Source organism: Sciurus vulgaris (genome assembly GCF_902686455.1).
Source record: "Sciurus vulgaris genome assembly, chromosome: 4".
In the NCBI taxonomy this organism is placed as follows: Eukaryota; Metazoa; Chordata; class Mammalia; order Rodentia; family Sciuridae; genus Sciurus; species Sciurus vulgaris.
This window is the reverse complement of record NC_136464.1, coordinates 14,919,136-14,946,522: the sequence shown is the minus strand read 5'-3', so window position 1 is coordinate 14,946,522 and position 27,387 is coordinate 14,919,136. Positions and strand designations below refer to the sequence as shown.

At 35.6% G+C, this 27,387-nt stretch overlaps 1 protein-coding gene across 1 annotated transcript in view; it reads left to right on the top strand.

Moving 5' to 3' along the window:
* Window positions 1-27,387, top strand: part of ATRNL1 (attractin like 1) — a 746,355-nt gene that overhangs the window by 514,013 nt on the left and 204,955 nt on the right. Inside the window, 1 exon segment of the mRNA XM_079136646.1 lies at window positions 23,817-23,924. Within this exon segment, the coding sequence (XP_078992772.1) occupies window positions 23,817-23,924 (108 nt within the window).

Here is a 27,387-nt window from a genome sequence, read left to right as displayed (position 1 = left end):
TCTCTAAGAAATGGAACGGGGAATAGTGTGGAGAACTGGGAATGTTCTGCCGTGTTAACAGAACATGATATCATTGTTGGAATCTGTACTTCTAATGCAAGTATCATGTATTTTTTAAATGAATACAAAATAAGGATGTTAGATATAGAAGTCTATTGTAACCAACATTTTTAATGTAAACGTTACAAGACATATAGTATTTTGAAACTTCCTTTGAGTTACAAGATATTATCTTAATGCCCTCTTAATGCTACAAAAGCAAAGCATTTTTTATAAAAGATGACAGAGCCTCCTTTCAACTGTGTCATTGCTACTATCCTGTACCTGGCTGTCCTTTTTGTTGTAAATTAAAATAGATGAAGGCTGTCGAGCCAAGTCAATGATGGAGGCTAATTTAATGTGATATAATTGATGAACTCTAAATTGTTCCACTTTTCCCCTTCGAAACATACTGCATAGAGCTTAAAATGCCAGACGGAGAATTTTGATTTATATTCTTTGTCACAATGATATTGGAAAACTCATTGCACTTGATATATAAACAGGAATTAACTCCTTTATGAGACTTTTATCATCTCTGTGTATTTGCCTATATACCAGTCAGAGAAATGGACCCCATATTTATATATAAATATATATATATTTATATATATATTTAAATATAATGTGAGAGCAGTCACTTGAAAAGAGAAGAGAAACATGACTGGGCAATAGTAGATTACCAATTTGATGCTAATACAATTGTTAAAGGATATGAAAACAAGTAATTCTAAAAGAGAAAGAGATTAAAAATTCCAAGTGTGCTACTAGATTTGGGTGACCATGAATTTTAAGGATTTTGATTAATCTGAATGTTCTTGAACCAGAATACATGCCAGAATTTTCAAGTTAGGAGAGAATAGATCATGTAGGCATCTCAGCATGATGAGTCTTCTTAGCATATGGCACACTGATAGAGTTCAGCTGAACTTGTAAGATGCTACAGTTGTTACTGGTATCGGGAAGAAATGTGTTGAGGCAAAAAATTGGCAGCTATTGAGAACCGTCATTACTAGCAGTATTCTTTTCAGTGCTTTTTCCATTAGGTTCTTTCAAAAAGCTCATCAATACTGCTCATGCACAGAATTGTGATTTCTTCTCACATGATCTTTGCAGGACAGCTAACTTAACAGAGAGGAACAAGAAAAAAAAAATTCAAACCATAGTCTTGTACCTTTTGCTGTTTGACAGAAGTGGTAGGGGCTATACTAGCACTGTTAATCATTAAATTTGTCAGTATGTAGAAATTGGAATTCAGATATTGGAGCTCTTCTTTAATCATATGATCAGTAGTCACATTTCCATGATCCAAATGAGGTACATTCAGCAAATGACAAACTATAAAAATAAAATAAAATAAAATAAAATTTTAACCCAAACTCCAAAACATTACATAGCTACCTGATGTGAATAGAACTGCAAATCCACCATGGTCTTTTCTGCAGTAACTGCCTTTTTGCTGTTGTTGCGATAGGCATGTTTGTATTGAGTTTTGTTTTTAATAAGCAATCATAATGGTACTAAATCACACAGGCAACGAGAGTCCTAGAGAATAGGAACTACTGAGTGTTGCAGAAGGGCTGAGGAGTGCATATAGTGGCTGGCAGGTAGCTGCAGCCTACTGACATTGCAGCTTCTTGTCTGAAAACTTACCAGGAGAGAACCAAGCCCTTCCTATTAGACACCTAAGTTACCAGGAGAACAGTAGCAGTTCTGAACCAAGAAAATTCGAACTAGTTGTGAAATAATCTTTAAGAAATAAAAACCTACTGCCAAACTAATTATCAAAAACACCTTGGCATCATCTCAGTAAAGCAGATGCATTATACACCAGCAGCAAGAGAAACACCTAAAGGTGGTGTTGCAGATACCAGTTAAGGGCAATGTCAAGAGGAGTAAGAGGCTGGCGCTTGAGTCCACCAGGCTGTTAGGGGAAGACAGGAATGCATGGATAGAGTGTGACCTGCAGGTACCAACAAGCTTAGCATTGGAAGGCTCTCCCTTTAGCCTCTATAACCTCCTGCTGTGTTGGTTCCTTAACTACCTCGGTGTTTTTTTCTTTCTTGAACTCCTGAATCTTAGTGTTAATTATATTTATAAAATAGAATCACATGCTAATCTCAATAGATGTAGAAAATTCAACATCTTTCATAAGGTTTAAGAAAATAATTATTTAAGAAAATAATTTTAACCAGTAAAACAGATGTTCAAGCTAAAAACAGATGTTCAAGATTTTTATGCAGAAAATCATGAAGTTGTAAAATTATAACACTTCATAAAGCTTTATTGAGACACATTAATGATGACCCAACCAAATGGAGAGAAACAGCATCTGCATGGATAGGAAAATTCATTATAATAAAATTATCCATTCTATTCAAATTGATCTATGTGTCTAATGAAACTCCCATTGCAACAGGTTTTTGTAGAACTTGAAAGATAATTCTAGAATTTACATAGAAAAGCATCAAGACACTCTAGGCAAAGAAGTCCAGGAGGAGAGGACTTGCCTTGCAAGACATCAAGCCTTATTATAAAACTAGGTTAATTAAGAAAGTGTCATATTTTTGCACAGTGAGACAATTAGACCAAGGGAACAGAATAAAGTCAGTAGCAAACCCACACAAAATGGGAAAATTGATATGTTGGTGTAAATTATTGAGGATAAAAATGAATGTTATAGCTTCACACAACGGAGATGGATGTTAGAAACATAAGCTTAGGTGAAAGTAAGCTATAAAGGTAGTTCACAGCCAGAACATTGTTACAAATGTCAAGAAAAGCCAAAACTACAGAGGTGTTCACCTCTGCAGCAAGGAAGCAGGGAGGTGACACCAAGAATGAGCATTTAAGTCAGTAGAAGTTTCCACAACCTTTGTGGGTTTGGGTTTGGGTGGGTTCATGGATGTTCACTATATTATGCTTTTAACGTGGTGGATATATGTAATATGTATTAACACAGGTATATATAAATTTATATGAACCTATACTCTGTTGTATATGTCAGAACATATTTTAAAATAAGATTATGTTAAAGAAATGAAAGAAACAAGACCAGAGTATTCTAGAAAAACATGAAAAGGGCTTGGGGGAATTTCTTTTCCAGAGATTAGAATTCACTATACTGTTTGCTTAAGAATAAATCATTCATGGACTAGAGCAGTAAGCCAGAAATAGGTCCCATATCTAGAAAATGAAAATTTTATTTACTTATCAGTGGGAAAGGATGGAATATTTAGTTAATGATGGTGGAACAACTGATCACACATATGGAAAAATGAAATAGGATCTCATCTTGCACTGAAAGTTAATCCCAGATACATTAAAGATTATCTATTTTCACTTATAGTAAAAGGCAAAATTTTTAAATTTGAAAAGGTAGAGTACAATATAGAGCATTTTGCCAAGGAAAAAACCCTTGGGGCTCAAAAGCAAATATCATATAAGAAATGATGGAAACATTCAACTACATCAAAACTATTAATTGAAAAGAAAACCATCAAATGGAGCATGGAAAGGTAATCCATATATTAAGAGAAGATATTTGTAAGATATGTTATCAAGAAAGGATCAAAAATATTTAAATAAATGCTATTAATAAAAAAACAACTCAGTGGGAAAATGCACAAAAGACATCAGTAGTCATATATCACAGAAGCAGAAACAAATAGTTACACTATAAACCCTACAAATGATGAAAAGACAGCCATCAAAATTACTGGAGCATATAAAAATGACATCGAGAAACCATTTTATACACACAATATTTGGAAAAAAGTTTAAAATTTGACAATGCAAAGTGTTACAGTCTGTATAGAACAGTGGGGATGTAATTTGGTATGACTGGAAAATAAACTGGAGCTATCTAGCAAAATCGAATATACACAAATTCTCCTGAAGAAATTTGCATATGCATACTGAGAATGTGTTCAGAAATATTCTTGGTGATATTGTTTGTGAGGGCAAAACCCTGGAAACAGAGCAGAGGTCTATTTAGAAATTATACTATATTCGTATAGTGGAATATTGTCATATGAATAAAGAATTAATTATAAGGATAGGTGTCAACATGAATAAACCTCAAATAGATGATAGTACAGAAAGAATAAATGGCAGGACATATATACCACATAAAGAAGGAACCCAGCCACAGCTAAGCCATATGATCATTTAACAATACATGTGTATATGGTAACCTCTTAAAAACAAAGTGAAAATCACCACCTTGGCTATAGGTTTCATGTGGAAGGAGGGAGAGGCATCCTAGCGAGGGGAAGTAGAGGGCTTCTGGGATCCTGATCATTTTCTTTCTAAAGTGCTTAATAAGAACATGGATAATCACTATATAATAGAATAGGTTTCCAGGGCTGCTGTAACAGAGCACCACAAACTGGGCCTTCAACGATGGAAATGTATTCTCAGAGTTATGGAGGTGTAAATTGGAGAGCAGGGCATAAGCAGAGTTGGTTCCTTTGGAGGACTGTTTGTTTACCCCACCCCCACCCCGGCCGCTTCTGGTGGGTTCCTTGTCTTTTGTGCATTGACAGCTTTTTCTAGGCTTGGAAAAAAGTGTGAGTCCTGATGCATTGTCGACCTTTAGCCTCTAATTCGTAGTCAGAGTTAACTTTTCGCATCTCTTGTTAGATCATCCAAACCTCAGACCCCCTTCTACTGTGTGTCTGCATTACTTTCCTCAGGCTACTTAACAGTCACCACAAGCTCAGTGGCTTAAGCAATGTATTCCTTGACAATTCTGGAGGTCAGAATTCTGAATTTAGCTTAGCTGTGCTGAAATCAAGGTGTGTGCTAGGGCACAGCTCCACTGGAGGCTGCCGGGGAGAATCCATTCCTTGGCTACTGGCCCCTTTATCTTCAGAGCACAGCATCTTGTTTCTGTGGTCAAATTGCCTTTACCATCGTTTTCTGTTGTCACATCTCTCTTTGCCTTCGTCTTATAAGGGCACAGTGATTACATTTAGGAGCCATCCTGGTAATCCGTGAAAGTCTCCCCCTATCAAAATCCTACTTATTCGCATCTGCAGAATGCTTTTTGTCACATGCATGAGAATGTCCATGGGTTCCAGGATCAGGACCTGTCCATCTTTCGGGAGCATGGTTCAGCCTATCATAACTGCTGTCTGTCCAAATCACAACACATTTTTCTCGCCATGACTTCAGTTTTATTCATGAACTTTCTAGTACCTATATTACCTTTTTATTTTTAGACCCTTTCAAACTCTTAACATGAAAAGTGTATGTGAAGCTATCCCCTTGTATCACACTAACCACCAGATGGCAAACTTTGTTACTATATTCTTAGTCCTAATCTAAATTAGTTGGGTATCATAAATTGTTAATTTTAAATTACCAATATACAGCCAGTTATAGTGCCATGCAGTTTGGGATCAAGTGAACTTTCACCAGACGAGGCCATTTCTGATAAGAAAACCAGACATAATCAGATTTAAGAACTGTCCCGTGAGTCACTTCACCTCTGAAACCTCTGAAACAGATAATTACTTTAGCTCTAAAATCAACTATTTGTCATGTTTCTCCTTCACAGATTATTCCAATGCTGCATCCTTTTGTTTCTCTACTAACTTCTTATGGGTTTACTATGTTTTACTGAATAGGTTCAATTATTTATCACAATTGTAAGTGTACATGTACAAGACTTCTAGAAATCTCAGGCAAGCACTAACCTTTGCTACTGTTACAGAATCATGTAATATATAAGTAGAAGATGTGTGTCACATTTCTAAAATAGCAGATGTTATTATTACGATTGCTTTTATTTCCCAAATCTTACATTGTTATGGTAATAGTGTAAATAATTCAGTGGCACAAAATAATGAATATTATTCTTTCCCTTTAGGAGAAAAGTTGGGCAAAATATAAATTTAAATAAATTCCAATTCATGTTCAAAAGATAAAACTTTCTTATATTTTCCAGCCATAAAGATATAGTTGTAGATGATATAGGTACATAATTGATATCATGTTTTTACAGGATAGTTTTTCTTTTGAACCTCATGAAAAATATCAGGTTTATTTTATTGGTCCTCTACCATTACATCTCCCTGTATCCCTCAACCTAAAGAAAGTATCATTCCAAATTTTATTTTTATCACATATATATATGATTTCATATAATATGTATATTTGTGTATACATAGAAATGTGAATTTATTTATTATTCTGCATTTTGCATAAAATTAGATCCCTGACATTTCCTAATGTCATTACAAGTTCTTCAAAATATTTTAACAATAATAGAGTGTTCTACCTTTTGATATTCCAGTTTGTATAAGGAATTAATGAATCTTGCTGTGTCGCTCATTATTTCATTGATAATAGTAGGATTACTAGGTCAAAGACATTCATTCTGGATATTTTTGATACTTGTTAGCAAATGGCTTTCTAAAAGGGCCAAGTGCATTCTCTAAGCACTCTTTCACGGTGTGCTTCATTAGTTTAAGTCTGTGAATTAGGTAAAAAATAATATTTGATGTGTTTTTGTTTACTAATTTGTCCTATGAATCTCTTTCCTTTTATGTTAAGTTACATATATAATAAGATGCATATAAAATCATCATTAGCTAGCTGACTACATTAATATTATGAAGGAAAATAAACATTTGGGAAGACAAATGTCATTTCTAAATGTGGCTGGGATCACAGAATAGAACTGAGAAGCTCTAACAATGTAGATTCTCTTGCTTCTAATTTTGAGTAAATCAGAGGTGTTGTTTCTGCAATAGAAGGACAATGAGAGTAAAAATGACTCTGTTAACAATAGTTGTTTTGTGTCTTTAACCTTTAACAAATCCCATATTTGCTCTGTGACTCACTTTTCACTGCAAAAATTGGAGACAGAACTTGCAGGATTGTGAATGCACAATCACTTTCAAAAGTGTGATCTTCCTAAAGAGAATTCCTATTTTAACAAAAAGGTATATAAATAGACAAAAGAAAATATATTCAAAAATTCACAAACTCTTGCTTCCTTTTTCATGCTCTTCCTATGAAAGGGCTGAGAGTTTTTTTTTTTTTTTTTTTTTATAGGAAGGGGGCATTACTTTCAGTGACATTATACTTGATGTTCCTCTTCTTTTGTTTGCACTAGAGAAAGTCTTAGCAGATCTGATATATTTATTCTCTGAAGGTAGGTTTGCATCATTTCCAATTAAATGTTTTATGTCAGGAGGATATACTAAATTATCACAAATGTTATTGTAAGTTCATGTTGAAATGTTAGCAAGAGAATTGCTAAAGGATAGCATTTAAACTCTTATTGGCTTGTGTATTTGCTAGTGTCTATGGTATATGTTAGACTGATGAGCTTACAGTAGCCTCTAATTTGAATTAAAATATAGGTTTAGTCCATTTTTAAGGTCAAGACAATACTGAAATTACAATAAAATTTGCTCGACTAATCATTTCCCTTTTTTAAAACAAGTAGGCAATGAATTGGGAAAGTAAATTATAATTGTTTACTTGGGAGTCTCAGAAAGGAAACACATCCACATGCTTTGTTAATAACTGTGCCATTCAATGGGTTGAATAATAATTTATGCTATGTTCATTACCAGTGTAGAGAATAGTTGGTTGAAAGTTGGCAAAAAACAGTTCAATCTTTAGGAACATTTTAATAGTATTTATAAAAATTAATTCATTTTCCAATTACTTAAATATTACTTTTTTATTTTGACCTACCTAGCCTTCAAATTTTCAGTGAACAAAAAGGTGATTCTTAATTAAGAAACCCTAAAACATCCACCACAGTGGTAGAATTCAGTTGTTATCTGAATGTGTCACACATTCAGATACCTTGCATGTCCAATGACTGTATCTTGCATTGTACAGCCAGCAAAGCTGTGTCAAATAAATGACTGATGCAAATGTAGTTAGATTTTTCAAATACTGGAGTCGTATGCTTATGCCAGTGGTATAAAGGGTGAAAACTTACGTCCTGTGGCAGGGTGAATAAAGATTTATGGGATTCATAGATGAGAAAATTTGAGAGGGTTGAGGAGAAAGAAGGAAAGAAAAGCAATGGTAAAGTTTGACAAACGAGAAAAATAATGCACAGGCATTTGTAGTATTAAGAAGAAATGTAAAGGGCTTCAGTTACTCTCATAAAACTTGGAGAACTGTGAATAAGTCTGACCCAAATTATCATTTAATTATCATGAAGCAGTTATTCAGTCTTACACGTCCTCTAAGCATCAGCCTCGTCACACAGACTTCATCAGGCTCTGGTACCTCTCACGTGCCCAGTGATGGCTTCTCCTGAAATCACAGCACTTGCTGTGCCACTTATTTGACAACTGATTGCACATTTGCATTTCTGACTTATTCTGTCATTAAAATCATCTATTAAGCTCTAAATCTCAATTTTCTAGGTAGACTATAAATCTGGAAGACAAACACTCTGTCCTAGATCTTGCTATTCTCTGCAACCTTAGCAAAATGGCTTGCATTGTGGCGGGGGTCTCAATTGTCTGATGATTGATTGGCTGTAATATAGAGTGTTCTTCACCCAAGGAAGTCACTTACCCTATATTAAAAGAAAAAAATAAAATGGCACTAAAAGCATGTAGAGACTCAGATGCAATTTAGAAGCTTTGAAACATGTATTTCATCATTAAGTTATTTATTTTGTTCGTGTGATAGTCCTGACATAGAGGGTCATTGAGCCAAGATAGTATTGATAGGAGTACAATAAATGGAAAAGGAAACATGAATCAGATTATTTACATTTTAGAGAAGGTGGTTCTTATGAGTACTGCACTTGAATTCATTCCAAAATATCTCCCTTGAGCTGAAAGTACATAATCATTAATTGCATGACCTGTGGTAAATTGTCTTTGTCCCACAGATAGGTTACAAAACTGGCTGTGAGTCAAGACAGAGTAATTGTAGGGGAATAGAAAGTGTTTGGACATGCTCCTGAAAGCTGAAGATGTGATTCATTCTTGATGTGCTTGGCTGACAGCTCCAACTTTCAGAAAGCAGAGAGAATAGTGAAAGAAGTGACCGACTAGTGTGGGGATGTGGAAGTCCCAGGAGAGGGAAAGCCGATCGTGTCATTTCCCGTATACAATAGGAAAAGGAATAGAGGGAGGTCATACACATCCTAGATTTTAACAGCATTGGTCTCAAAATGTTTATAGAAAAGCTTTATCACATGGCAAGAAATGCTGAAGTAAAGTATCCTAATTAGTCATTAATTTGTTTATTAATTTATTCATAAAAGCTGTAAGCTAGAAAGTCTAAATGTACAAGCTTTAGGATAACATGACCGATACGGCACAGCGTGCTGCAGCTGGGATGCATCTTGACCTTAGCAAGGCCTCTAAGAATATCCAAATTTAAAAAAACAGATGGAAATGTGGACACTGAGTTCTTGGTGGTTTCTTGGACAGGTGGGGGAAGCAAGAATTTCACTCTTCTCTGGGTTCTAAACAAATGTAAACTAAATAATTAATGGGCAACTATTGGTCAGTAAATCATTTTTATTACTGACAAAGGCCACACTGGAGGATAAGACTAGGTCCATAAACCAAATGAGCTTGCTGACACTGAACACCAAAACTAGACAGATTTAGTCACCTACCTTGGGTAATATGAAATTAGGGCATGGGATTTCCCCTCAGGGAACTTATGAGATAGAGAATCAGAGTAGAAACCACATTGTTTATAATCCGATTAGCTTTGGGGGTGAAAGACAGACATGGGTTGAATACACCCCAGTGCATCTATGGAATCAGTCACTCTTGATAAGCAGAATGAATAAAGAGCCAGAGACAGAAGTTAGGGGAGTGTTTAGGGACAATACCCCTCATGGAAGTTAGGAGTGGCAGAAGCTTTGCCCCTGCCTTTTGTTTTCTTAGTGCCCTGAACTGAAGCACAAGGCCTATCCTCAACCACGGAAGTGGTCGTTCACCCTGAGGGAGGAGATCAGCAGATTTACAAAGCAGCTTTCTTGCCTTCTGCACTCGGGAGCCAAGGCTGGTGACTTCTTTGGGTGTCTCCCAGCTCCCATGGTGGTCAGTTTTGATGTTATACTCAGAAGGCTCTGAAATGGGTTGAAATGGCATATATTATCAAAGTAACTTCATTGATATTTTGTGACTGGCCTCATAGTCACAAAATTTAAAAAATAGACCAACCCCTAGACTCTAAACAAGTTATCCTAGGCAAGACAATGTTGCCTGCACCTAGTTCTTGTGGCTGAGCACCATACAGAGACTCAGTGACTTCTGAGGGGAGAAGGGTAGATTGAGAAATCTTGGTTTTAATCTATCCAGGTTGCCTATCAGACTTTAAAAACTGTCCTAAACTCATGACCTATGAGTTTATATATCTTGAGTGGACAAGATCCCAAAGCAAATGCTAATTGGGGTGTTCTACATACTTACTTCTTAGAGAGTCATTGCTGCCATCTTGCAAAATTTAGAAATTCATAATGGTGTCAGCCCTGAACACATTTCACTCAGATTCCTTTTTTGTGTTCAGCTCTACCAAATTAAGAGTGACTGTATTTGGTGAATAGCACTAACTAAATTGTGATAAACCAGAAAGCCTTTCAGACTTACTTTATTTCCTGTGACTTTTTGACAGTAAATATGTCTTTTGTATGTAATTAGGGAATTCAAAGACAGCCTGAGACCACATGGTAGAGTGATCTTATTCTACTAATGATTTTAATGATCATCAGTAGGTTCCTCCTTGGTTTTCAATGAATTCTTTAATTCAGCAAGAATCTTTTCAGCATCTGCCATGGATAAGATTCTCATAAGATGCCGAGATTTTAACATAAATAAAAATCCTTATACTTTCAATAGGGAGACAGATTTGAGACAGACAATAAGCAAAATATATATAGCATGTCAGATGGTAGAGAATGCAGTGGAGAAACCAAAGAAGGGAAGAGAAATAGTGGCAGTTGGATAGAGAGATAGAGACAGAGACAGAGACAGACAGAGACAGAGAGAGAGAGAGAGAGACATATGTACATAGAGAGAGAGTTTGAAATTTTACATGGGGTGGTCAAGGAAGAAGCACAAAATGAAATTTTATGCAAAGGAAGTAGTGTGACCACCTAGGTCTGACATGAACCCTGTAACTCACTCTGGTTCTGTTAGTGCTAGAGCTAGATCTAGATACAGTATCTGGACTTTCTTGTAGTTTAATAACAGCAAATATTGTTCTACTTAATGATTTCTTAGACTCTCTTTTCCACATAATTAAATAATTGCCTCAGTTGGACCTGCTGAGGGAGACTTGCACCTTAAAACTTTGGGCCTGGTTGAAGCCCACTGATCATCTTTGTTAGATTGCCCATTACTTATTCTACCCCTAAGAAAGTGGAGTTGCTTGTTTAATTTGTAAATTTGGATGCAATAAGTAGCATCAGTAATAAAGATGATGTTATATTCATTATCTTCACTTCTTATTTTTCAATTTTTCATAATCCCAGGTGGATAAGAAGGGCCTACTTAATGGAAGCCTAATCAGAGACCCCAACAGGTCAATAGATTCATTGCTGATTGTTCCATAAGAGTCTATTTCTCGAGAAAGGGCTTTAATAAGGTAATAAAGGATTCATTTCTTTCCTCTGATCCATTTAAAATTTTCATCAACCAAGAAATAAATGACTTGATTATAAAATTTAGAGATTTATGGGCAAGGTGTTACAAAGGAAATATATTGTATAAGAATAAAGGGAAATTTTAGGTTAATTGTTAGTCACATAGAATACATTAGTGAGAAATGAAAATATGTATATGTAGTAAAATATATATTTAGTAAAGGAAAAATAACTATATCATCAGAAATTTCTTGGCAATAGGAATTGTCATACATCAGTAAATTCAGGAAAACATGTACCCATTAATAGGTGAAGAGAGATACAGAGAGAGAAGCTGAGTTTCCAAGCTTTCTTAGTCTCCAAGACTAAAAGAGCTAAGAAAACTGCTTAGTCATCCATTGCTGAGAGATTGGCTAAGACGGAAACAGACTCCTCTTATAGTTACCCCCTGTTTGGGTCCCACTCTTCATGCTCTATGTATACAAGGAATAAAAATTAGATTTCAGCAACAAATGATCCAAAAAGTTGGACTTCAGGGCAATGTTTAGGAGAATAAATTTTGGATATATTTCTGCAGTGAGCGAAGGATGATTTCACAAGGTTTGAAAATTAAAGGAAAGTGTACCTAATCTCCTAGCTAAGTAAGGGTCTACTTGGGTACTATAGGTGCCTCATTTCCCAGAGTGGAGACAGCCTGTGAAAACTGTCACTGCTTTTAAATCCCTATACTTTACCTGTTCTACCTATGCCACTGTAGGGAGGGAATCCTGGAATATGCAAGGCCAAAGTCATCCTCTTGGAGGCTTGTATGACTTGCCTTGGATGACCAACAAGTATGGCAGCAAGCCAACTGTATTGACTCTTCGGCCAGCAGAAGTTGTTGACCTAATCAAGGGAAGGCACTAGAGGGGGTCAATGCAATGATCCTGTGGGGAGGGCAAATTACACCTTAGAAGTTCAAGATTCAAAGAGAATTCTGTACTCAAGGACAAATGAGTTAACAGTAGCAATAATAAAACATGAAAAATTAATAAATACTGATGTGAAGTTCTGAATTTGGTTTTAAAAATTCATTCTTACAAGAGCTAACTGGAGAAGTCTTGTCTTGATTAAAGTTTATGTCACAAAGACCTGGAAGCATTGATTAAGTCCAAAAACAGAGTGATTCTAAAACAAACAAAAAGCTATTTTGATTACAGGAAAAAATGCAAAGTACTTTAGGGTAAGAGATATAGTTTTCTACCATAGTCCTAGTCAGATCATATCTAGAACATTATGTTCATTTTACATTTTAAGAGGGACATTGAAAAACTAAACAGTGAAAACTATGTTATGTGAGAAACAATTCTGCTGTACTCAGGAGACTATGAGTAAGCCCCTTGAGGGCAAGACTGTGTTTCATAACTCCTAAATGCCAGTGCTTGGCCCTTTTCCCAGAACATTGGAATAGTCCATAAGTGTTTGTTACATAAATAATGAATGAAAATGTTAAGATATTAGAACTGTTTAATTTGAAGATGTAAGAAAAATTTTCAAATATCTAGTATATTTTCAAAGGAATTTTAGTAAGTAAAATTAGAAATACACTGCCTAAATTTAATAATCTAAAAAGAGTTCAAGCATATAATTTTTGTTCAGTATAACAAACAAATAGTGCTGTGCAGACTTAGTAAACTGTGGTCCCTTTGTTAGATGACCACTGGTCAGAAAACTTTTGAGCCTGTTTACATGGAACGCTGGACTAAATAACCCCTAGGAGTCCTCCCACCTCAGAGAATGAGTCAGTCCAGTGAGTCTGTTATGACCATGACTTCCTTACATTCTGACTTTTGTGGTTTAACACACTTTTCTAAGTATATAAGAAAACCAATTTATATTAGTCCTGAGTAATCGATTCTGCCTCAAAATGCCCTTTACATTTAAAAATTCAAACAATTGAATTTAATTTTTTAAAAATCTTATATCATGTCTCTTTTCACAAAATATTGAAAATAAAACTCCTTATTCATTTATCACACCAATTAGTCAATGAACATCATAGGTACACTCCAACAGAGACTTTAAAAAACTTTAATTAGCAGATGTTTTACTTAACAAAGGAACATTTTACAAAAGAACCATTTTTAAAGTCTCTAAATATTGAACTGAAAATGACTCCATTAGCTAATTGAAAAATAATCACATTTTCCTTTAAAGAAAAATTATTTTTAGAATAGTGATTAAGAGAAAACTGCCAGCATTTGGGTCATTTATGTATCTAGGGAGATTTAAGTACCTCTTGAGGAACTTCAAAATTATTGTCACAAGTTACTAAGTGTTCAACACGAAGTCCCCTACGCTTGATGAAAAAGCTAACCAGATCATATGCATTTAGGTCTTCTTAACCTGGAAGCTAGCATGTGGTGGTTCAGAATAGAATCCTGAGCACGTGTCCATTCTCAGAATCGGGGGAAGTCTTCTTTCACAGACTAACTCTGAAGAGGAGGAGGGAAGCACTGAGGGCTTGACCGGAGCCTTATTGTAGCAGGAGCCTTCCATCATCAAGTGCTGGCGACACGTCGGAGCCCATGTGTCATTTCCATTGGAATGTTTCCACTCCCCGAGGCTGACTTGATGGTTTTATACACCCCATGACATCAAACAGCATTCACTTGGTCCTTTTTGAGAGCAGGACAAGCATTTCTCTCACAACTCGGACCTCTAAGTTGGACCAGTAATATATCCCGCAGCGTGACAGTGAAGCATTCTTGGTGTGAACATTTGTTTTCAACTAGTGGGTTTTAAAATTTGAAATTACCCAGCTTCCCCATTTTTGCTCTTTGCGGAGTATATGTATTAACATCCAATCTGGGGATCTAGCTTTCAGATGACCTTTTCAGTACCCATCCTTTGCTCATTTTGATTTGCTCAGGTAAATTACAACCACCTGGCCTTTTGTATTAAAGAAGGTTACGTACAAAAAAATGACCTTTTGATACTTATTGGGAGAGCTAGGTTCATTGTATTTGAGATTAACTGCTGTTGCTGTTTTCCTTGCTGTGTATTAAATTACTTTGAGGATGATAAAGCTTATTTCTTGTACCTTTTGTTCCAAGTTACTTCTAACATCATAGGAATGGATTCTCTGAGCACTATAAAGAGAAATTATGTTTCAAAAAAATAATGAATCTGATTTATTCAGATCCTACGTGCCTGATAATATAGAGACGTAATTTTGCTTTCTCTTGACTTTGATAAAGTCAATGTTGTTTTGGGTCCATTCTGTTTCTTGCCATCTGGCCTATTTAGACTCAGCCTTATTTCTGTTTCTGCAAAATTCAAGTTTGGCTTGCCTGAGGAACTTTCTACTTATTGACTCTTTTGCCTGAAATGTTCCTTTCTGACCTCCTTTATCCCACTCATCTAGTATTCCATTTACTCTGCTACCTTCTCTGTCTTCTGAGTAATTAGATTGAGCTGTGTGACCATTTCTGGAAAGTGATATGCGTCCTTCCTGGGCTGAGGAATTGAAAAGTTCATGCACAATTCATTGATCTCTTTTCTGCCAGGACACACGTCTGAGTTTAACTGGAGAGCCACAAGGTTGAAGCTAATGGTGTTGCTGACTTACTGGATGGGGAGGTAGCTCGACCTGTAGATTTTGTATGAGCAAGAAATAAACTTTTATTTGTTAATTATTGAAATTTGGGGCATGCTTGCCTATTCTGACTGACTGCCCAAGGTTTTATGGCAAACACCATTTCTTATTAGACCTGTTACCATCCTATCCCAAGTACTCCTCTCCACTCTGTTTCTCCCTACCATCTTGAATTTCCCTTTACATTTTTCTGTAATATTTTCTTCATTTGTTATATAAGTCAATGTTGAGCAAATGTAACTCACATATACCATTTAATGTGATTTTTAAGTGGCCACCAGAATAATCTTTTTTTTTTTTTTTTGTACTGGGGATTGAACCTCGGGGGGGTCGTAACCACTGAGCCATATTCCCAGCCCATTTTTGTATTTTGAGTTTCCTAGGGCCTCACTAAGTTTCTGAGCCTGGCTTTGAACTGGTTGATCCTCCTGCCTCAGCCTCTCTAATCACTGGGGTTACAGGTGTGTGCCACCACACCCAGCCAGAGTAATCTTTGAAATTGGTAATAGCATTTCTTTTTGTGGCTTTTGATTTTAATGTCAACGAGAATAAAAACAAGACAAAACTATTGTCGTGCAGAGGTCTGTTGCATTTCACATTGTTCACCAAAAAGGATAGCTTTGCATCATTCAGTGGCAGGGTTTTTAAAACTCTTCAGGATGAATCCATTTTGTATGATTTCTTTTATTCTGAAGTGAGATCATCTTTGGCAAAGTCTGTGTTAGTGATGCCATCTATGTCAACAAAGAAGGGATTAAGAATCCACATTTTAATTTTAAAATTGCCTGAAGTAACCTTTGAAAAATTCTGCAATAATTTTACATATAGCCAGGGCTTTGCCCACTGAGGAATAGATTAGACTTTGTTGCTTTCAACTCAAGGCTACATAAATCCTTCCTCCAATATCAAAATATATCGTCTGCCACTTGTCTGCCTCTAGCCTCCCAGTAGATGTCTTGGAAAAGTATATACATATGGTAGCAGGGAAAAGGTTGTTGAGTAGAATCAAAAGTCACCTCATACATCAATTCCTTGAGAAATGTCTGGCACATGGTATGAACTCATTAAAATTAATTTAATTAATGAATGATTACAGTAAAATTTATTCATCAAGTTAAGTCCAGATATGAATGCGCTTTCCATAAAATTGTTCTAAGAATGGGCTTTTACTTTTCTAAAGAAAGAAAAAAGAGGAAAAAAGAAAATTTTGCTCAGGATTTTAGTCCATATTCTTCAACATCTTCCTTTGGAATACTAAGTAAAGAACTTCATAATCTGCTTCCAATCTGTAATGAGATTTCTTGACAAGGCAATAAAACTTTGAGTTTATTATTTTGTTTTGCTAATGCATGGAGATATCTCCCACATGATATACAGTGCTTCTTTTTCTCATTGGTGGATAAAAAGGTATATTTTTTGTTAGTTTCTCATTACTGTGACCAAAATACCTGACAAGAACTATTCAGAAGAGGGAAAATATTTTTGACTCATGGTTCAGAGGTATAGTGACCAAGTCCATTGCCAAGTGCCCAAGAAGAAGCCTCACATTGTGGCCAGAGAGAGGGGTGGGGGTGAGGAGAGGATGGACTGATTAGTTTACCGTTCTTGAAATCCAGTCATTTTATCTCCACACATTCCTACATAAGTGCAGGAGGCTTTGGAAGATGCTTCATATCCAAACTATTAACTCCTCAATATTATGAAAACACAAACTATGTTATTTTTAAAAGTGCCCATATATTAGGATTCTTTGTTAATGAAGTCAACGGACACACAGTGAATGAAAACCAGGAGTTGGCTATGATGAAGGATGTTGATGTTTCATTTAAAGAGCAATGATGAAATTTCCAGTTATTTCCTAATTTACTTCAAAATATTTGAAAAAATATAAGCAAATATTCAGCTTCAGAAGTGGATATAATAATTTGATAGAGATATTGTTTTTTGTTTGTTTGTTTGCTCCACACCACTAACCAGCTTGATCTTTCCAAACAAAATGGTTTTGCCAAGGTCTATATAGTGATATGAAGCTTTAACTTATTTGATCAGCAGCCTTGTGGAATTCTTCAAGATACAGCTTTTGTTTTGAGAAAAATTCAAATTTTGGTAAACCCTCCCTTCTAAATTATACTTATTTTCCAAGAAGACTTATGGTGATTGATATATCAATAGACATTTGGTAGGTATTTCCTCAATCTTCTTGACTTCAGCGTTTTGTTGGGAAGAAACATCTGTGAAAGAAGTACAGCTTTCACTCCTATGACATTTAACTGAAAATGCTTAACTATGAATATGCAAAGAGAAGAGGATCTTTATACTTTATTTTCTTTAGTGTTTCCTAAAATAACAAGGACAATCCATACTTAAAATGCTCACACTTACGAAAGCAAGACATAGTATCTTTGACATCTATCAGCATAAAGCCTTTTAAAGACCTTATTACATGAAAATAAGGTCTGACCAGATAGTTTTTAGTAAACATCATGCTCTTGTTAATATTGACAATATTCAGAGTTCCAGGAGACTTAATTTTACATTGAAAATATAATCTAAAATGAATGTTTAAGTCTGATATCTTGGAGGGCCCAGATTCATTTTGTATAGATTCTAGGTGGCATTGCATATATACCAAAGTTTGCACAAAAACCACAGTGTGAAAATCAGTAAGTTAGATGAAGGAAAGAAATGAAAGGAAATTTTAGAATTAGATGTTTGAGTTTTAAATTCATTTGACCTTTAAAATAAAGTTTCAAGTTCATACCTCACATATAGGGATGTCAGAAATTCTTTAGTGTCTTGTTCACTTGCTTTTAAAACATACTCCATTCTGTTTTATTTTTAAGAGTTAATATATATGGACTGACTTGTTGAAAGAGTTTAAAGATATAGAAGTCTTACATTTTGGTTCTGGATAAGGAGCATTTAAGTTCTGAAGACAACAGTAAGTTAAATGATTGAAACTACTGAAATTGTAGGAAAAAAGTTTTAAAATAAAAATATCATAAAATAATGCCTAGTTTATGGACTTTCTAATCATCATCTGTGTACCTTTTAGAGGTCTTTGGTCTCTAGGTTGAAGAATTGCTGGCCTAATGAATCTCTGAGATTCTTTCCAGGCCTAAAAATCTATGAAGACTGTGTCTCACTCATACCAAGAATTTGATCAGTGTTATCCAAATGACAGCAAAGATATTTGCTAACAGTATTAATTTGGCCTTTCACATGTTTTAGTTTTAATTTGAGTTTGAGTTATAATGTATTTACTTTGAATTATAATTTGTATACTTTATATGCATATTCATGACTATACTGTCTCACATACGCTGGTATGCCCCTGCAATATGTGTGTGTGTAAATGAGTGTGTGTACTTGCATGAGCTAGTGAACTATTATCACTTTATTTTACTTACATTTAATGAAAATTCTGGAAACATTTTCCATTCTTTATTCTTCATCTGTCTGGTAGCAAGCTTCATGGTAGTAAGAGCAGGTTTGGGTTAGAGCCCTTCTGGACTGTTGCTGAAGTTTATTTTGCAAATTAGTAAAAATATTGCAAAAATACCAATTGGCAGAGATATTTTTAAAATCATTGGAAGTGAATATTTTCAGTAAGCACCCATCAGGAAGCTACTTGAAATTTTTCATTTTTAAGTAAACAATAGTATTTCAAGAGTAAGCACATCCCCAGTCATTCAAAGATTGTGGGGACCTAGAAAAAAGTTAATTAGAGTAACCTGAATAAAGACAGTTTGCCAGGACACTCCCATAAAAGGCTAACACCACTTGCCAGGAAAACCAACTCCAGACCAGAAGACTGAAAGCAAAAGATTCCCAAGATTCTGAACAAGAGTTTGAGCCTCTCGTGCCTTGCAGATCCAGTTATGTAAAATGATAGAATCATGCATTCTCCTACTCTGATGGTTCTGAAAAGTACCAACATTTCTCTTTATTTCTTTATGCCATTGTAACACCAAAGGAACAATCTACTGTTTATTGCTCTGTTAAATGTGTTTGTGTTGATAACAGAAACATCCTTTTTATGAAGTTTGTTGTTAAATCACTGATTCAAGCTCTTGTTTTTTTTTTTTTCAGCATATAAACTCAGGACTATTGAAAAATCATTTTAATTTCTCCTTTTATACCTTTCCCAAATTTTAGGACTATATTGCTCTTAGATACACTAATGCATCGTGATGATTTTATGGCAGCTTTTCCCATAATCCTTGATTGCAGTCAGGTAGGTGAGGAACAATACGTGCCTGAGTTGATTTGAAATGCAGGTCCACAAAACTGCCTTATTTTTAAAAAATGCCAACGTACTTTGGAAGATAAGACATAAAGTCCATAATATCAAAGGATGCATTCTAGTTTTTAAAGTTTACTCATTATTAAAATCAATTTTATAACTTGCCTTTACCTATTTTAATATGATGCAAAATTTTATGCTTTAATTTATTCATGCATTCATTGTTCATTCCTATTGAATATTCACTAAGTGCTGTGGGGGATAAGACACTGCTAAAAGTGACTTTGGCCATAAAGAAGATTCCAGAAAAGAATGGAGATATCAAGAAGCAGTGTCATACTAATATAGAGAAAGTTGGTAGCAGAGGTAGAACAGAAGGGCATCTGGAGGTGATGGAGGAGGATGTGTGGGAACCTCACCACTCTAGGGAGAGGCAGGAGATGAGAGGACGGGAGCAGCTGTGCTGTGTGCATGTGCATTGGGAGGGTCATTGTTCCACAGTGTATTAGAGACTGTGTGCCTTGTCATAGTGGGAGAGGGTCTAATGTGAACTTGGGAAATAATACAGGGTTTGAAGTAGAGGTAGGAAGTGGAAGAATCACCTGTATTCATGAATACATTTGATAGGAGAAATTCCTACACTTAGTTGTCAAGTAAGTGGATTTTCATATTACTTTTAATTCTATGGTGTGTTCTGTAAGAGATTTTGAATAGTAACAGTTATTTTAGACAACTAATATGATACTAAGATCATCTTTTTAATTTTTAAATTTTCCTCACATCAGTGTTTATGACAGCATGATTATAATCTATTGTATTATGATCAACTTGTTCTCTTGATTTTAGTGTTCTGCTGCATAATTGGCAGTAACAGAATAGTTACAAACAGATACATGTGCTGTTTGGCTTCTTATAGATGTACAGATCAGACTTCATTTTTTAAAAACTCACAAAGTAAATTAATTTGCGAAATTTCTTAAAGTGCAATATATTTTCTCCTAATTTTCAGGTTGTGTTTTTAATCATTTTTCATCACAAATGGCACACAGAGCAGTTCCAAATATAAATTCATTTTACAACAATAATGACATTTTCCAACTGTCTCATAAATTTGCAACATTTGGTAAAAGGGAGACTCGTAGAGCAAAATGTGTCACCAGTGCTGAAGAAAATGGGCCTGTGGTAATTAGTGTCCCATCTTTAAAGACAAAATTAGTGCTTGAAATTCAAGGGCATAATTGTACCAGTGAAGAGTCATTGCATGCTCATAATGTGCCCGCCTCTGTGTTGAGGGGTCCGAGTGCGTTCTTTCTGTAGTTCCTAGATCCTAACCTTATGACCTGAAGATGCTAGTTACTAACCCTTTCATAGAGGGAAGGACTGAGTGTTTGGAAAGCCTGAGTAATTTGGTTATGGTCCAATAGCAAGTGAGTAGAGATGCTGGGATTCAAAGCAGATCCCCTTCACTACATGCATAGTGTAGGTACTATGTAAAGTGAGCCCCACTTTACATATGAGAAGTGAGGCTTCCAGAGGTCTGAATCATTTGGCTATGCTCAGCTATGCTCACTTGTCAGAAGGCAAGTGGAGACACTTGTCTTCAAAGGCAGGCCCTTCGGATGCCACAGTGTATGTCCGTGTTTATGCTGAGGTTGACAAATTTAAATTGTAAGCATGCTGTTGGCATTTCCTTTTGTTCTGCAAAATGCAGGAAGTAATGCATTCAGGTGTTAATTGAATAGGAGGAGGACAATTGTTAGGATAAGGTCTGGAACCAGAAATTGGTAGCAAAGATAATTGCAATTTCTTCTATTTTATTATTTTAGAGTCACCACAGCAAAGCGAGAGTGTTGCAGGGGAAAATCATTCACCCTTCCTAAGGTTCATAGGAAGAGCATTTGCCTTAGTTCCTCAAAGTCGGAAGCTCAGCTGTGTCAGCAAGAGCCCCAGACTAATCTGCTAAGTAGCCCAGATAAAATTTGTATGTACGCTTAACTGATGCTCTCCCTTTATGCCCTAATTATTATTATTGTTATTATCATCATCATTTATCATGTTATATTATGCAAATTATCATGTTAAAGTCTGGAAACTCAAAGCTCAGAGGACAACCTGGAATCATTTTTTTTTTAAACTTTTTTGTAGTTGCAGACAGCCTGCCTTTATTTTATTTGCTTATTTTTGTATGCCGTACTAAGGATGGAAATCAGTACCTCACACCTGGTAAGCAAGTAAGTGCTCTGCCACTGAGCCCCAGTCCCAGCCTTAGAATCTTTAAAAATACTTTAGCATTCTACAAATAAAATTACAAAAATTTAGCAGAAGTATCAATCACGGATTTTTCTTTATTGTGAAGATTAGGGGTTACAATACTATATGATATTCCAGGGAACTCAATCTTTGCTACAGGTAGTGAATTTAGGATGTTGAGCAATTTACATTGTGAATTGTGATACTGAGTATTCATTGATTGTGTACTCAAGACCTTTTGCTTTCAGGTGTACAGAAAAGGCAAGATGAGGAAACAAAAACTTCTCATTTTTTCCTAAAATCACTTAATCATATGAGATGCCTTATACAAACTGAGGAGAACCAATAAAAATGGAAAAATATGTTAATATAAGTTTTAGAAATCTGTGTTTGAATGTGAACTAGAGTTTACAGTTTTCTCAGAGCTACTTGTACATGACTCTGGGAAAGGTAAATTGTGTATTTGTGTATGTGTGTTGGGGGAATATGTGTGCATGTTGGTCTGTTTGTAAGGTTTTATCAAAGACCAAGAGCCCAGTGACTTTGACTCTCAGTATCACTCAGTATGATGTTTGCATTTTGCATAGACTCTTCAGATCCATTAACTGCTCCTATCGAGAGGTGCAGACCAGATTCTATTTACTAGTAGGTATAATTTTAATAATATAATTTTTAATTTATATTAAAGGGAATAATTTGGTAATTAAATTTCATTTGCTGTTTACTTGGAACATATTTTTTAGTATGACTTCATTACTTCTGGAAAAAGTGTCATTTAAGAAGTTTCTGTTACTCATTAACTATTACTCATTAATGGTTGCATTACTGTAATCCCGTGTTATTATGTGTATGTCTCTATTAAATAATGGATAAGCAAAGCCTTAGATTATATTTGAGATCCTCATTTCATGAACAGTCACCACTGTGTCACAGGTGTTAAATATGTAAATAATAAACTGCCATCAGGTGTTGCCTTGTGTCCCTTGTCTTATACAGGAAATCTTATGAATGATGCATCAGAGGGCTGCATCCATTTGCATGCAAAGCCCAGCAGTTAACGTTTTAAGTTAAAGCCAGTGAATCTGTAAAAGTCTCCATAAATAATGAAGCCATTCATTGTGTTCAAGGATTCCGCCTTCTTCAATGATATGATTTTCTTCTCATTTGAAAGAGTATTTAATTGCATCGCTCATCCTCCTTTAATATTTAATAATAATTTTATTAGCTATATAGGATGAAAGGGGCAAGATTTGCAATATCTAGTACTGGCCATCAATTTTTTCTTATCATGACTTAATGAATTTTATAATTACAAGGAGAGGCATAAATATGAATTAGCTTGGTTGACGGTTGGGACTTAAAAGTTTATTGGTTTTAGCTTGGGCAAATCCCACAGTAGGCACAAGGAGAAAGAAACAGTGCTTTAGAAGCCCTGGCACAAAACTTCTGCAACTTACTAATCATTCCAAATTTAAAATAATGAACTTGGAGGCTTTGAATAAAGTTATAAACACCACCAATAATGATTCCTGCTGGTTCCATAGCAATTGACAGGGGATCTTGACATCTCACAAAACTAAGTCTTGTAGGGTATATGTTCCTTTAATCTCTATTCATGCATTTTGACAACTTTTCATTATCATTTCTTAAACATTTGTACTGTTATTTTCTTTCGGCTAAGACAAAAGCATAGGTTATTTTGAGTGGGAAAATTTGGCATAAGCCATCATTGTAATAGCATTTTTTATTTAAGTAGCACGTCTCACCCAAGGTTTTCGAAGTGCTTTTGAGTACATTTTATTAGGCTTGTGGGATGGAGGTCAGGGGAAAAGTTATTTGTAGGCACTATACATTTAATGCCTCTATGGAACTATAACCCAGGCCATGGGGAGAAGGTAATTTTCATCTTTATCTCTCTTGATATGGATGTGTGTATGAAATGATTCCTGAATTTTCAGTGCCATTTGTTCAAAAATGAATCCAGATATTGTTGAGTTTAATGTGCTTTCAAGCCTATTTTAAAACAGATCATTTTTAACCCCCTCCAGCAACTGCTTCGAGAACGACAGCAGATGGCCAGCCGTCCCTTTGCTTCTGTTGATGTAGCACTGGAAGTAGGAGCCGAACAAACAGACTTTCTGCGAGGGCCATTAGAGGTAGGAACAGTGGTGCCGAAAGGGGACCACGGCGGTTTGCATATTTATATTTCTCTAATCTGCATCTGCTTGTGAAGCCACACACAGTCTGATTATCTAGAGGTGACAAGATTCAGCTACATATGTTATGCCATTTTCAAGGCACATAGTTTTAATGGTATGACACGAACTGTAACAAAAGCCACTGGAGAATCTATTAGCCTAGGCAAGAGTGACAGACTGCTCACCTGGCAGCCTTTCCCTGACAGATAGGAGCTGAAGGAATTTAAGATATAGTTATGATGGGAGAAACAAAGCGCAGGTACTTAGTCCTTGTAGCATCCAGTGGCCCCTAGCAAAGTTTACTATAAACAGTGGGAGGACACGAGTAGCACTTTAGTTACATGGTTTTGTTTTTAAATGTTGAGAAGTATAAATTGTGTGTGTGCGTGTGTGTGTGTGTGTGTGTGTGTGTGTGTGTGTGAAGAATGACTGTGTGATCACTCTCCTTTGTCACAAGTACAGAAATAGACTGCAGTGGAACACATCAACATGCACAAGTAAATGTGGTGTCAGAATCCTGAAACAATGCATGGAATGGTTTCTGAGAGAAATAACCCCAATGAGTAAAAAGCTCACAGATTGTGGTTAATGATTAATTGATTAATTGAATAATATTGAAGCATACCAATTCAATTGTATGCTTGTTATTTTATTTATATTTTATCTGTATCAGTATTTAAGTAGGAAAATTAAAACACTCTCAAATTGAAATATTTTATCCCCTTTTTAAAAATGCTCTTATTTGACTAATTATATGTTGATATTTTAAGATTTAGCTTTTCAAGGAAAGCAAGGTATATAAAATTCAGCTCCTCCCAGACGTAATACAAATATAATTGACTTTGTCTATAGCATTTTTGATGATTCTAAAAAAATAAAACTGTTATACCTCATGGATACTATCCAAAAGACCTATACTGGGAGACAATAAAATGTGTTCTGTGTCCAGCTTTGTGTTCTTGACTTTTTACTACTCTACATCACAGGTTGCTGTAGAAGCTTCAAACACTAGGAAATTTATGTTTCTCTTCCATTGCTTGAGGAGAAATTGGAAAAGAGACAGGGTGATTAGATGAAAGTTACGGCAAGTGCTGTCATTTCATCTTGGCTTCTTGTTTCAAATGCTAGTACAAAACCCTTAGCAAATAGAAAACCTGGACGATTTGAATCCACATTTTCTTCTTTGTTCGTCTGTTTAAAACATTTTCAAACACTGCTAAAGTCAAGTAACAAGGGGGAAATGAATGTCAGTAACTTAGATGTAAGCTAAAGAGGAGAAGGAGTTATCAGACAACCAGGAAACTCACATGGTCTTTGGCAGGGTTTGAGAAAGTACTGTTAGGTGCATGTGTGTGTGTGTTTTTTTTTTTTAATCTATTTAAAATATTATTACATACATATTAACATATACATTTTATGAAAAATTAAGTACCTTCTCCAAAACAAAGATAAATTTAGTGAGAAGAGTATCATTATTTTACACTTTTACAAATCTTTACAATATCTGACTTAATAGAAGATATACCAGGTAATCACTGGAACACTCCATCGCACTCACACAAAAGAATAAGGGAAAAAATGGCAAATAATGCCTTCGTATTTTTAAAATTACCATATTTATCTCATAAATCCCCTACAAGGCTTCAACAACCTCTAGTGGTTCTCAGGACACATATCAAGAACCGTTGCTTTAACCCAATTGGTGTATGACACAAGATGCTGGTTTTCTGAGTAACTTGTCTCCCTGTATGGAGACTAATGACATTCCCTTGCCCTACTCCAGATTTGAAATGTTACCATTATTTTTTTTCTTATTTTTTTATTGTAAACAAATGGGATACATGTTGTTTCTCTGTTTGTACATGGCATAAAGGCATACCATTTGTGTAATCATAAATTTACATAGGGTGATGTTGTTTGATTCATTCTGTTTTTTTTCCCCATCCCCCCACCCCTCTAACCCCTCTTTTCCCTCTATACAGTCCTTCCTTCCTCCATTCTTGCCCCCCTCCCTAACCCAAATTCTAACCCTAACACTAACCCCTCCCACCCCCCATAATGTGTCATCATCCACTTATTAGCGATATCATTCGTCCTTTGGTTTTTTGAGATTGGCTTATCTCACTTAGCATGATTTTCTCCAATTTCATCCATTTGCCTACAAATGCCATAATTTTATCATTCTTTATGGCTGAGTACTATTCCATTGTGTATGTATGTATATATATATATACACACCACAGTTTCTTTATCCTTTCATCAATTGAAGGGCATCTAGGTTGGTTCCACAATCTGGTTATTGTGAATTGAGCAGCTATGAACATTGATGTGCCTGTATCTCTGTAGGATGCTGATTTTAACTCGTTTGGGTATAGGCCAAGGAGTGGGATAGCTGGGTCAAATGGTGGTTCCATTCCAAGTTTTCTAAGGAATCTCCACACTGCTTTCCATAGTGGCTGCACTAATTTGCAGCCCCACCGGCAATGTATGAGTGTACCTTTTTCCCCACATCCTCTCCAACACCTATTGTTGCTTGTATTCTTGATAATCGCCATTCTAATTGGGGTGAGATGGAATCTTAGGGTGGTTTTGATTTGCATTTCTCTTATTACTAGAGATGTTGAACATTTTTCCATATGTTTGTTGATTGCTTGTACATCTTCTTCTGTGAAGTGTCTATTCATTTCCTTAGCCCATTTGTCGATTGGATTATTTGCATTCTTGGTGTACAGTTTTTTGAGTTCTTTATAGATTCTGGAGATTAGTGCTCTATCTGAAGTATGAGTGGCAAAGATTTTCTCCCACTCTGTAGGCTCTTTCTTCGCATTGCTGATAGTTTCCTTTGCTGAGAGAAAGCTTTTTAGTTTGAATCTATCCCAGTTATTGATTCTTGCTTTTATTTCTTGTTCTAAGGGAGTCCTGTTGAGGAAGTCTGGTCCTAAGCCGACATGTTGAAAATCTGGACCTACTTCTTCTTCTATAATCTGCAGGGTCTGATTCCGAGGTCCTTAATCCATTTTGAGTTCAGTTTCGTGCATGGTGAGAGATATGGGTTTAGTTTCATTCTGTTGCATATGGATTTCCAATTCTCCTACCACCATTTGTTGAAGAGGCTATCTTTTCTCCATTGCATATTTTTGGCCCCTTTGTCTAGTATGAGAAAATTGTATTTATTTGGGTTTGTGTCCATGTCCTCTATTCTGTACCATTGATCTACCTTTCTATTTTGGTACCAATACCATGCTGTTTTTGTTACTATTGCTTTGTAGTAGAGTTGAAGATCTGGTATGGCGATACCCCCTGCTTCACTCTTTCTGCTAAGGATTGCTTTAGCTATTCTGGGTTTCTTATTCTTCCAGATGAATTTCATGATTGCTTGCTCTATTTCTGTAAGGTACATCATTGGGATTTTAATTGGAAT